Below are 13,739 nucleotides of genomic sequence, written 5' to 3'. Positions count from 1 at the left end.
CTGTGGATTTTTAAAAAAGGAGGTAAAACATAAGCACATTATTCCATCACAGCAGACATTAATCTTGATAGAACAGTGGTATACACTTCAAACTCTAATGCACTTTGTCTTTAGAAAAAGACTACAGTGTTTTCACATGCAGATGTCCCTATCTTTCCAGCAGTAATTCCATCACCTTTATCAACTCACATTATTAACTCTTCCACCTTGGAAAAATTCATTCTCCCTACTGCAAATCAGACAGGACATTCTGGCCATCTACTGTTGCCTCAAAGGGCAGCATCAGTGAACCAAACACACCTTATCTAGATTCCTGACTATCCTCAAACAATTTTCTCTAAAATTCACCCACTGAGCAAATCCTAGAAGACAACACTTATAAAAATGTTTAAGCTCCAGTCACATTGTTTTCCCAACCTTTCTTCCTAGCTTTTCAAATCAAGATGTCAGTCTGCAAGCTTTTGTTAGCTGCCCTGTTGCTTACCTATGCTCTTCAAAGTGCCTATTGGTTTAGGTTTTGCAGAAGAGCAGGCTTCACTGCATCTAGTAATCTTGAAGTGTAGTCAATATAACCCGTGTTCTGCTCAGAGGTCTGAAGTCTTCATACTACTCCCTCAAGTCCAATGTTCACACCAGGCATTACATGCCATTCAAGAGTCTAGGAGGCTCCTTCATAAACAGTTAAATAAACTAGCAAGGAAACTTTTTATTCAGCTCATTACTGCTGCCCTTTATAATGATGCATGAAACATGGAAAATGTGCGTCTTGTGCCAAGGAGCCAACTACCACAAATGAGGGCCAACAAAAGAGCAAATTAACCATGTAATATTTGTATTATCCACAGAAGAGAATGATAAGAAGGATCAAAATAAGGTAATTTTCACATTGCAGTCAACTTGTAGCTAGCTGCAAAGACTTAACAATAAGACTTATGAAATCATTATGCTTTTATTCATGATCACCACATTTTTCTCTGATGTTCAACTCTGCCCTAGAAGCTCACATTATGCACTTCCAAGAAATATCGCTATGACTGAACATATATTAGCAGGAAATTGAGGCTGGCTGCACAGCAGAGACTTGCAGAAAGCCTAAGCAGGGCTTACTAGTTCAAGAAGAGCTGAATAAGCAGATCCAAGAATTTCTATGCTGCCTCACAGTTATATATAGTGAGTCAGATGCTCAACAAGCACAATTAATAATTTATATTGGGGCCAAAATAGTTCACAAAATACTTAAGTGCCAGACTCCAGAAGACTAGAAGTCACTTACCTCTGCAACTTTAAGAAACTCTGATACTCTGGTCATTCGAGTAAGAAATCGTTTGTAGATTTCAAGAGCATCTTTACATTGTCCCTTTTTCATTTCAAAAAATTTCTCTAGAGAAATAATTTGGCAAATTTCAGTTAAGATATCTTACATTAGGCCTGCATTCATCAGCAATTCTAGTTTTCAGGAAAGTCACATTTCAGGAATATTGCACTCCATTAACATTCTTCTACCTGGACACTAAGCTAGCAGTGTTCCAAGTCTTAGTAGAATTCAGAAGTAGAATCTGCTGAGATGCCTAAGAATAATACAGTCTGAAAAACTCCACTCCAAGGAGCTATAGCACTGTGTGATGTAAACCCAGTATTTAAAGATGGGTAATAACCAGGCAAAGTAGTTACCAACCTTAAAAATCAAAGCATTTAAGGATACTTAGATGTGTATTAATATATTTCCTTTCCCAAGTTGTGTTCACTCCAAAGAACTCCAAAGGACACTGCAAAGAACACCTTCCTGCTGAATTAATTCTTTAAAGTTGGTCTGTGTCCATTAATAAGCACAACTGCCACATATTTCAACTGAGCTTACACTTTTAGTAGTAGTAGACAGTGAAATCTCAACTCAGCTGTTATGCTCAATACACTTTTATCTGTCTCATCAGCTTCCATGCCTATAGTTTCAGTCAAAATACCTGGGACTTTTATGAATTATCATCAGAAAGTGTTACAACATGGATACAAGTGTCTGAGCTTTACAGTTCAGGAATCTCTTTTTGCCAGTATAATTTTTGCAACTTCTCAAATTCTTCCTTTTCTAGTTGCAGCCACAGATTTTAGTCATTTATGCCAGCCAAGAGATCTCAGTTTCTATCTTTATAGACCAACTGAAGTGCTCAGAGGTTTCAGTAGTGGAACCTTATTTTCTACAACGTCAGTTGTATTTCCTGCAGTTTAAGGCAAATCCCAGTTTTAGCATTCATAACAAAGCCACCAGCAAAACCTTAACAAAGGTTAAGGTGTGTTATGTTGCTTACATCCAGTTTTCTGAGCATTTCTAAACGTTTGCAGCCTTGCACAGGACTTGCAGGTTGACTGTAAGTAAGTCTCTAGAGAAGATCCAGCTTTGGCCTTTCAGACAGATCAAGAATGTTATACAGGAGGATATTACTTCAGGTAAGGCATAGCATATTTAACCGAAAGAATAATCTGGATTAAAAAATAAATAAATAAATAGCAAAAGCTGTTTTGCTAGCCTTATTGGACATATTATGCAGTCTCTCACAGCACTATATATTTCTTTACATACAGAAATGCTTTTTAAATAAACTTTAAAAAGTTTATTTACAATTTTAAGAGCATATCAAAACCTTGCCTCAGATGAACACTAAGATCATAGGTTATGGCTTAAAGTCATCTCTCACTACTCACTTCAAAATAGAATGGAGAAGAATAATTATCGTTTAAATTCAAGTTAAGCAAAAGAAAAACAAAACTGAAGCAGATCTGAAACTCCTATTTTATTTGCTCATAGTATGTAAGATACTGATGCTGGCTTACTTACCTAGTAAGTTAATAACCCCATCATTGTAGCACGCAAAAAGTTTGATAAGATCTTTAAACAGAAGCATGAATGCAGCATTTATGACACCATTTGTCAGTTCATTTGGATGAACCTACATATAAAATAAGAGTTAGTTACAATATATTTATTGAATGCAAGCAGCAGTTTTAGCTGTACCAGATATGTGATGCTGTTACAGATGGGATCAAGCACTGAATACAAATTTAATAGAAAGAAACTAAACAGAGATTGTTTCTGTTTCAGCTAATAGACCACAGGTTGCTTTTTTCACAACTTCAACACAAATCATTATAACAGAAGACTACTACTATCAACTCTTACTCTTGGCTCCTTCACAAAGAGGTAGAAGGCAGAGACATTATTAAAAAAAGCTTTAATGAAACTGGATCAAAGGCATCAGTTCATAACACTGCTTAACAAAGCTTCGGTAGTCTACTAGGTAATACAGTTAGGTTAATGTAGTCAAGACTTCTTCAGTTCTTATATTAACTTAGGCAGAAAATAACTGCTTGTATAAAGGAAAAAAACCTCTTTGTAGACCACCATCATAATTCCTAAGCTGTTTGAGAAACAAAAAGACCTTAGCGAAACCGTGCAGTTCTAAGGCTTTCATCTGAAAGCTGGAGTGGGCCTTGTCTTCCACCTGGGAACGTGTCCTTTCACTCACCAAGAACAGAACAACTACAAGATTGATTCCTTCAAAGATCTCTCTGCAATATTACAGTATACCTCCTACAATTGACTCCTGGTTTTATCCTTAAAGCAGATAAATAACCCCATCAACATTAACAATGATATAAATATACTGAAGACACATTTCAATGAATAGACTAGATTAAAGTTAATCAATTCACTTACAACTGAAAACTAGATGAAGGTTTTAAGGAGTGAAACAATGCACATGTGGTAACTTAATGTTTTCTTCTTTCCCCTCTAATAGAAGCTGGTTACCAGAAGAAAGAAAAAAGATTCTTCAGTCTCCTTTTTTGTTTCTTCCCCTCACTGATGCACGAGATGAAAGTCCACACTCTCAGTCAAAATTCCTTAACAGCCCTCATTTCCCATTCTGTTCCTCTAAAAAAACCCCCTGCATTTAGGCATATAGGAAAGTACCACTTTTCACCTCAGTCTGCCTCAGTGGGACACTAAAATTGGATTTTTTTGCTCACATACTGGGAACATTAAGTAAAGCATTACCTACAATGTGAAATGTGTTAATTACAGTGCAGCATTTTAAATCACTGCCTAGTGTTAAAGCTGGGTCAGCTTCAATACATACATCAAATTCAAGTAGTGCATCAATTTGTGCCTGTAGTATGGGCATACTCTTCAGCAACTTTTCAGGAGCCATTGTTCTCATTACACCATCAGCTCTGCAAGAGAGAATACAGATTAGAAGCCATAGTGTTTCCTCTTCCTCTCCTCAAACCTATCTGCTGCCTAAACCTAAGCTTAAAGCTGCTTAAGAGTTTGAATAACTTGACAAGAAATAACTGCTATGGAAGTACTCAGAGAATTGACAGTGCTTGTGCATTAACTTTGTTATGAATAACTAATGAGCACTTATTGCTAAGAGTACTTTTTAATGATATATCTATGGTCACTGAAGACAAAAAATACTTCTACAGGCTGCCTTTTTTTTCCCATCAAATGCCACAATATATGCATGTCAGTAAAACAGTAAAACTTAAATTGGGCAATCGTTGCTAAGAATTTCTTACGTTAGCACACTTTCCTCTAATTAATTCCACTGCTCCTTCATAACAATATTACTGATCTTAAACTGTCTTAGTAGTGCTGGCCTTCTACTCCAGTTGGATAACTTAGCAGTCACGGATGTGTAGCATTTCTTATTTGCAGCTCACAGGCTTAGAGTAGTCTTCACATACGCTGATTTTTATAGCTAAATACCCAAATGCACTCGACAACTGTTAGGTATTAACCCATTCTGATCACTGATAGGTATGGTATCTCCTCTTTGCAAATGCATGTCACCATTCCTACTCATTTTACGTTACACTCTGAGGCACCTTGAGAACCAGAAACAAAATGAACAGAAAGGCTCTCCAGAAACACATAACAGTGCAGAAATTGAAGGATGCCCAGCAACCCGAACTTACGTTTATGTAACTTGAAGCATTTGAAAGTACCACACGTCAAAGGAAACTTAGGACTGCTGGATCAAAGTGGTCTGCTGGATCAAAGCCTACCTGTAATACCAATCCCACTATCCTTCATGTCACAAAGTTCTTAATGATTCATATTCCAGATGGGTTCAAGAGATTACTCTGGTCCTCATTATTGGAATGGCATGAAGCCACACAACAAAAATAGTTACAGTATGCCTTAGACTGTCTACTAGTTTAAAACAGCAGGAGAGGAAAACCAAGCAATGATCTCTGCGTTAGCAGCCCAAAGCTGCAGACTACACTAAAACTGCTAGACCAATCCTGTATGTAACTCATCATTGTAATAAATATCTTTAACATGCAGTCAACAAAACTGCATATGCAGTGGGTGTTAAGACATTTGCAGTGTAGCTAATGCTTCAAAAGATAATCTGAAGCTACGGATCACCCAGTTAGAGACCAAAGGAATATTCTGACAGATACCAACACTGAGTATGGTTAAATTTTTTTCCATATCACACCATATATGCATGTGCCCTATCACACTTCTTTTTTTTTAAACCACAACTTTTGTAGGAAAAACAACTCAGCAGTTTACAGCCTTGATCTGTTTTGTTTATAACTGTTTGCTATGTAGCCTACTCAGAATTTCATGTGTTCACTTGAGTTTTCCTTTGTAATACGTCATCTTTCTTAAGGAAATTATCTGGAGAGTAATGAAACATCCTAAATATAGATTCAGAGCATTTCCTTCTACAAATTCTAAATGCAGTTTCCCTGCAGCACAATTTAATAAGAGCCTGATTTAATACCTAGCACTAAAAGCTCCCAGTTCCGCAGGGTATCTTAGTGCAGTCTTCAATATTTGCCTTAGTACCCGCAGTCTTTCCTCTTCACCTTGTGTAATTTTAATCAATTACAAATGCCTAAGAAATTCAGCCATTTTGGTGTTTCATTGTGGCTAAACAAAAAAGTGAAGAATGAAGTCATTAAGAAAATAAAATTAAGCATAATGCCAAAAGCAGATTTTTATGGGTCAGGCAATCCAATCGATTTATGTTATCTAAATTTTGCTTACCCTTTCTTCACTCTTGCAAAGTCAAATGCCATTTGTCTGTAGGAAAATGCTTTTTCATTCAAGTATCTGCTATATCGCCTTATAAAGGCGGACATGTCATAACCTGTGCAAAAAAAATTTTACATTTAATTTTGCATTGTATGACATCTTCTTGTTTCTGAAGAAAGAAACCAGCAGTGTAGCATCAAAACAATCTACTACTACTCTCTACTACAAACTGATGCGCCCAATTCACAAATGGGTGGTTTCCTGTGGAAACCTGCCAGTGGCTCCAACATAGTTATGGGGTGACACTACTTAGTGGTGAAATTAGTTATCTCTCTGTAAATATGAAAAATGCCAGTTTAACAGAAAGTTTATGCTTAACTGCTACACATTTTCCAAGATAAAGACTGATCTCAAATTAAAATTCCCATTAATCAAGTTTTTACACCTGAGATCTTCAAGGTACATGATTGTGCAAAAAGCCTCAAACTTCAATGACATTCCAATCTAGAAAATTTCTGAACAGAATTACAGTTTAACCTTCTTTTTCTCTTGAAGTTTCTTCTTTAATTTACTGAAATGTGTATAGAAAGTAACTGATCATCCTCTTCAGTATTGGCCCCTTTTTGTTACCTTCCTTAAAATCCACATTCCTCAACTTCATAATCACATGTATTTTTCCTTAATATTTCTCAATACCGAGCATCTCTGCAAACTCAGGTTCATTACTACAATTTCTGATGCCACATCGTCTATGACACAGTGATGCGTTAACCATGAAACTCCAATTTAAGTTGAAAGAGCAGCAATGTACACAAAAGCATGCACTGGACAGAATTCACATTTGCTAAATACCACTACTACTAAATATGAAAACTGTCTTTCAGTTTGACAAACAGAGGTTTACTATTTTGGGGCTTTGTTCTTGCCCTATGTTACCATTTCTAAAAGATGATCAAGTCTTTTTTGGTGTCACATGCCTCCAATAAGAGATGGACAAACTTGGTATTGCTTTATTTTGCCTATAACTTTAGCATCCATGCATTCTGCATACATTCTACTAATATCCATAACAGCTGAAGAATAATGTTTTCTCTGTTCTCTAGAACAGCTACCATCAAACAAGCTTTTCCCTCTTTAAGTGAAAAAAACAAGAAGATTCACTAATACTTCAAAACCAAACTAGAAAAGCAGACTAGAAAAACTTTAGAGGAAGCAAGTACTTAATTTCTTGCTTGAGCATTTTAAGTTCTCTATTCAAAGCAGAACTAGGTAATTCCTCTGGTGTCATTTTTTGGCTTGTTTATTTGCAAACAAAAGACTTATGGACAAATGTTAAAAAGCACTGTGTCCCTAAACTAATTACCATTTAGGACTGAGTAAAATACAAAAAAAACTTAAATAATAAGTTTTTCGTTTTATCTTTAACTCACAGAGGAGTTAAGCAGATAGCATCCACTTTTTATGGAATTTTATAGTTTTACTTTTTGAACGAGGATTTTGCAGAAACTGAGAAACACTTTTGAAATGATCTTGCAGCTCTCATTTCACTTGAGCTCCTGTATTAAGTACTTCTGAAAATGTACAACTGAAGCCTTTTAACATTATTTGCTTCTTATGAATGGAAAAGTAAATTAACAATAGTATCTTATTTAAGATCTTATTAAGGTAACAGACAAAAATAGGCTTACCATGAGATCCACTTTTGTCCAGAAAATTGCTCAGGTTGAACAATGTGTTTCTAGATGCCAGGTACTGAATGAATCTCTGCGAGACAAAGTTATTTCTTATCACAGGCTATATCTGCAGACTTTCTACCTCCTAGCAAGAAGATTACTAGCTCAGTACCAGTAAACACACATGAAAACCCAGATTTTTGTGGTAGTCTACTGTATTTTTCTCAAAAACTTTTCCATCCATTAAGATTAATTATATTTAGCCTGAATCTCTACTGAATATCTTAATGCATAGGATACGTAAAAATAGATTCTATACAAAATATCAACCAAGAGGAAGGAGCAGTAAGAATAGCTAAGATTTATTTGCTTGTAAAACAGCATGTCCCAACTTCTCGAACCACCAGCCCTCAGTTTCAGCCAAGCTGATGGCCTAAGAACAAGTAGTTCTCACACTGAGAACCAGGGCCAACAGACTGAAACAATCGTGGAAAACAAATCAGAGTGGTGGCCCAAAGTTGGAACAAAAACATAGGACAGGAGGAAAAAGTTTACGCTGCAGCACCAGATAAGTTCATTGCAAGAAAATGCTTTATACATTGCTAGGAAGGAACTGTTTTACAGTCGTACTAATGCTTTTAGTTTTACACAGACACATCAATCTATCCAGGTCAATAAAAAGCAACAGCAAAGACAGTACAATCCAGAAAGCTACTGAATTGAATTTACAGGTCTAGGAAGAGTTTAACAGTCACTCTGAAAGGGCTATTTGGACGGTGCTACACACAAGCTCAGACAACAACTTTGATTCTCTAATGTCTTCCAGGCCATAAAAGGCCATTAATAGCAGAACCTATCACTACACACATGAGATGGGCCATCAAGAATGCAAAACCAGCACCAGAGCTTCTCCTTAGGTTTTGTCCATCATAGACAGAAGCGCCAAGTAGTCTTTAATTCTGCATAGCTCTACGTTCAGAGAACACATAAATTCTGTCATTATATTGAAGCATGCTGTTCCTTGTTCTAACTGTGCAGTTATGTAAATGAGAATGCAGATAATCAGCAGGCCTCCAACTTAAACTATAATGCTAAAGGTAAGTTTGGAAGCTTGCCTGTCATAAATAACTACTCTTGCCCTTTTTTCTCAGGTCCTTAGTGGTTCTGAGAGATGTCTTTCCAAAACTGAATCCCTATTGAATATCTTAATGCATAGGATACGTTAAAATAGATTCTATACAAAATATCAACCAAGAGGAAGGAGCAGTAAGAATAGCTAAGATTTATTTGCTTGTAAAACAGCATGTCCCAACTTCTTGAACCACCAGCCCTCAGTTTCAGCCAAGCTGAGGGCCTAAGAACAAGTAGTTCTCACACTGAGAACCAGGGCCAACAGACTGAAACAATCGTGGAAAACAAATCAGAGTGGTGGCATTTTAACATTTTAAGCTTTCCGCTTACCTCGTTGCCATGAACCATGAGATGATGCGTGGTAACTAAGGCTTTGAATACAACCACCCAGCTACTATTTGTTGCTCGCTCAAACAGTGTATCAGCCATCTGAGGAATATTCACATTTGTTTCATTAGTTGCTTGGATCAAGTCTGTAGGAGAGATAAAAGGAAGGTTTTAGGTGCTACAAATAAGACAAGTAAGTTTGCAGCATGGCCAAGCTCTTGGATCACCAGGCTGCAGGCCATGGCAGTGACAAACTGCAGACTCAGTGCTTAAGCTGTAAATCAATCAATCAAACAAACAAACAAACAAACAAAACCAGAAAATCTTTGAGGCTAGAGTGGTACAAGCTGACAGTGATGCCATTCTGGCTCTCCTTTCCAACAATTGTGTCCTGAGCTATGCCTCAGCCCTTCCCCATCTTCATCCCCAATGATTGTGGGGTACAGAATACTAAGTGACTGCTGCTTATGGGTCTACAAGGTAATTGTGGCAGTTCATTCTCTCTGGGTTAGATTAATAAGTATTACCAAATTCTTTGCTCACAGGTAGTATGTCAAGCACACTGAATCTAGCCATATCAGCAAAGACTTATCACCAGAAACAGATACTCTAGCCATCTCAGAGGTTAGAGTTTCATCAGCACGCTACAGCACACCTCCTAGAGTCTTTACGTACCTCTAGAGCAAAAGAGTACACTCACACATGCATTAAGACCGTCAGGAAAGAAAGCAAAAATGGATATGAGCTTCTACTAAACATTAAACATTCTACTAGACATTACACAGAAGAAATAAGATAACAGTGTACTCAGAGAAAGGGAACAAGAAGAAGATGTGGCTTTGGATCTTGTACATTAGGAAGGTGCACACTTGCACATGGCTGTGCCAGAAATTAAGATAAATACTTAATCACAAGCAGTAGAGCAGCAGCTTTCCACTAGCATTTCTACCCCACATCTACTATTAGGATCTTTGATTTGCTATGTTACTACAGATACTTGGTGAGTATCTGGCAATGACTGTTTACAAACTATTACCTAGTTTTGGGAACACAACTGCATACCACAACTGCATGACTAAAGCCTGTGCAGTGCCAGAAGACTTCACATAACAAAAACAGCACAAAACACAGAACTAACTGTGGGGCTGAGACTTAACCTTTGAAGACCTAACTAAAATAAGTTAAAAATTAAAAAGCTTAACTCCTAGACTAATCGGTAACTGTTACTAATGAAAACGCTCATATTTTCCTTTCCCTGAGATGGTAGTAACCATTGTTAATGATCTCCCACATGTTTCTCCCCTCCCTGCCCCCAGCTAGAAATCCTCATCTCGCTATTCAAGTCATTCAGTGACAACAGATGTTCTTCCTTACAAGCAGACGTGCACTTGTGTGACTGATCCTTGTACACCTCAACTACATGCATCTGCTGCAAACTCCTCAGTACTTCAGCACAGCAGTACTTGCGTTAACAATCGTCTTTTTCAATGAAAACAGAAATTGCAGTTTCTCAGTTTCCTGACTGTGGAGTGACTTGTTTGCAGCCACAGATAAGCAAAGTTCAGCTTTAAAGTGTTTGTTCATTTTTCTGTGTATATTTTGATTATTTGAAGCACCTTCTGAAATGTGCAGTCAACTTCTACAGCCTCAGTAATCCTACCCTTGAAGGAAGCAGCTCTGCAGTCTAAGTATTACAGTAGTAAAGTCACACTATTGAATGAAAGCACTCCAGGCTCACAATTCTCGTTGATCTTGCTGTAACAACAGGCTAATAATCTTTTATTCCGTAATGCTGATTAGTGCATTACAAAAGACTTTGGTCGGTAAAGGCCTAAAAGCAAGTCACAATCTCCTTGCTGTCTGTTCACCGCATTCAGATGTTTTATTTCAGACAAGCATTTGCCTTTCTCACAAGGGAGACGTGCATCACATTTGCAAGCTTTCAGTCTTAAGTTTCAGTACGTAGCTCACTATGGGGAGTGGAGATATACGCTGTGTGTTCCATCTGTGGGTGTTAGGTAATGAAACCATGGGGGGTTTCCACCCACAGTACTGCCATCAGGGCAAGCTGCAATGCACGATCCATATGTGCTGCTGCAGCACTGCTTCTAAGCCACTCTGTCAATTCTGATCCTCTCCCTAGTGCAGGGTGGTACAGCATTACAGCCTGCAGCTCTAAATGTTTTAGGACATGAGTAATTACAGTGTGCTGAGGAGAGAGGTATGATTATATTTAAGCGTACTTCTTTCAGTGAGCAAAAAAGAATTAAACAACACATGAAGATGCTGTTTGCCATCTGAGTCAGGAGAAAAAAAAAAAACAAATTGAAAAATGGGTGAGTTATCTAGTTAATTTTTCCAAGGCTGGTTTCCACTCAGCTATCATAAACAGAATTAAGGAATTCTTTTCCCAACACTGTGTAAAGCCTCCTCTTAATTAAGAATTGTCAGCGTTTGGCATCGCTGACAAGCACAGCTGAATTTATTCAACTCAGAGTTTGTTTTGTGGCTAATTGGAATTTCAAGGCAAGAATCAGCAAAACTAATTTGCTTTCAGCAACCTTGGGAAGAACAGGTATGAGGAAAAAGAAAACACAATTAAAAAAATCTAGAAGCTACATTTTTTATTAAGACACAGTGATCCAGAGATTTACTGGCAGGACACAAGTCACAGGTGGATTTGTTAATATGAAAGAGATAATAAAAACTACTAGCTGTAGAACAGCACATTAGAAGCAATATTACATAGTCCTGCAATGTTGATTCTGTCTGCTATACAGAGAAGTAGGATGAATGAGGATTAAAGATACCTTCATGATGAATTTTCTACTACTGCGGGCATACATATCAAATACACTGACAGCTCATTCCCACTCCCAGAAACTAAGTTCAGATACAAGTTACATAGTAAAAAAATGGGAATTCTACAGCAATCACAGAAGTGCTTTCAGTGATACTCTCAGGTCTTCACTCTTCAGTGATTTTGTATCTCCTTCACTTGAATTCATTTGCTTACTGCAAAGGACTAAATTACCATTGCCAAATCACAGAACATGACTTATATTTCTTCTCTTCACATTTTGCTAGCTGATATTTTAACACTCAGTCAGTGTAGAGATCCTTTTTTAAATTATACATTTCATTTGAGTTGAATATACTTTTCCAGTTAAGTCTTCAGATGCAAATTTAATATACAAAAGAAAAAAAAAATCATAAGAAAGGATAGTAATTGTTCTACATCAAAACTTAAATCTAAACACTAGCCTTTAAACTCTTTGACTAGACCACTTTTTGACCCAGTCTTGGGATATTTGCAGTTTATTCAGGTAAGAGAAGCAAGGCTAGAGTATGATCAGTAGAAGGGTGGCCAACAGGGCAAATGAGGGGATTATCACCCTCTGCTCTGCCCTCAGGAGTGTGTGTACTGTACTGTGCCCAGACCTGGGGCTCCCAGTACAGGAAGGATGTGGAACTGTTGAAGAGGGTCCAGAGGAGGTCACAATGATGATCAAAGGGCTGGAGCATCTCTCCAATGAAGAAAGGTTGAAGGGGCTGGAGAAGAGAAGGCTCTGGGGAGACCTCATTGTGGCTTTCCAGTACTTGAAGGGATTTTACAAGCAGGAGGGAGACTATCTTGTTACACAGCCTGATATTGACAGTACAAGGGGAATGGCTTTAAACTAAAAGACAGTAGATTTCAGTTAGATTTTAGGAATAAAATTTTTACTTTTACAGGCAATGAGGCACTGGCATAGCTGATCAGAGAAGCTACGGATGCCCCATCCCTGGAAGCATCCAAGCTCAGGTTGGATAATGCCTTGGGCAGTCTGATCTACTGGCTAGCAACCTTGCCCACAGCAAGGGGTTAGAACTTTAAGGATCCTTCCAACCCAAGTTCTGTGATCCTATAACTGCTGCATCTTATCCAATGCACTTCCACACAATCTGTACCCTTCCTTCCCCACCTCAACAAGGCTTTAAGTTGTATGGAAAAAAATAATCAAAAAACCCTATCTCATTAACAATATTAAATAAGTTGCATTCAATTTCTGTCCTTTTCAGAGGCTCAAGTGCAGCTCCCTTGGGAAGGAGAATGTAGAAACCAACTGCCAGGCAGTGTTCTACTAGATTTGAAAAGGTGCAGCCCTAAGTTGCTTAGTTTTTCTAACTACTAAAAATGCAGAAGAGGTGTGATATACTGTCTTAAAAGAATTCTTGTCACAAGCAACTTCAAGTTCCATAAACTATGTATATTTTCTACTTAAAATTAAAGTACCCAAAATGTATTGCTTTACTGACCATGGGAGAATGTTTTGCCTTTACTGTTTACATTTGAATTCTCTCCTTGAAAGTAATAAAACAGAAAGATGCCATTCAGCCCAGACCATGGCAGCAGCAGATTGGTCAAGTGACTTCACAGTAGGAAAAGCCACAATGACTCAGAATAAAACCTTCTTCCATCTTCAAAGAAGTAGGAAGCTCACTCTTGAACTTCATTTGTATGGAATTCACTCTAATTTAAATGCCAAAGAATTTGTCTCAGGTAAGGAAACTGGATCAGT

The 13,739-nt window shown here is 37.6% G+C and overlaps 1 protein-coding gene across 12 annotated transcripts in view; it reads right to left on the bottom strand.

Annotated features, from left to right (window-relative positions):
* Nucleotides 1-13,739, bottom strand: part of SNAP91 (synaptosome associated protein 91) — a 71,215-nt gene that overhangs the window by 42,594 nt on the left and 14,882 nt on the right. For all 12 annotated transcript variants that reach the window (XM_031552543.1, XM_031552546.1, XM_031552545.1 and 9 more), the window contains 6 exons: nt 9,181-9,323; nt 7,735-7,810; nt 6,059-6,161; nt 4,131-4,224; nt 2,831-2,942; nt 1,274-1,380 (listed from right to left, as the gene is read on the bottom strand). In XM_031552543.1, coding sequence (XP_031408403.1) covers nt 1,274-1,380; nt 2,831-2,942; nt 4,131-4,224; nt 6,059-6,161; nt 7,735-7,810; nt 9,181-9,323 — 635 coding nt within the window. The remainder of the gene's footprint in view (nt 1-1,273; nt 1,381-2,830; nt 2,943-4,130; nt 4,225-6,058; nt 6,162-7,734; nt 7,811-9,180; nt 9,324-13,739) is intronic.

This window comes from Meleagris gallopavo, chromosome 2 (assembly GCF_000146605.3).
Source record: "Meleagris gallopavo isolate NT-WF06-2002-E0010 breed Aviagen turkey brand Nicholas breeding stock chromosome 2, Turkey_5.1, whole genome shotgun sequence".
In the NCBI taxonomy this organism is placed as follows: domain Eukaryota; kingdom Metazoa; phylum Chordata; class Aves; order Galliformes; family Phasianidae; genus Meleagris; species Meleagris gallopavo.
The sequence above is the reverse complement of the archived record's forward strand: the minus strand, read 5'-3'. Positions and strand labels throughout refer to the sequence as shown.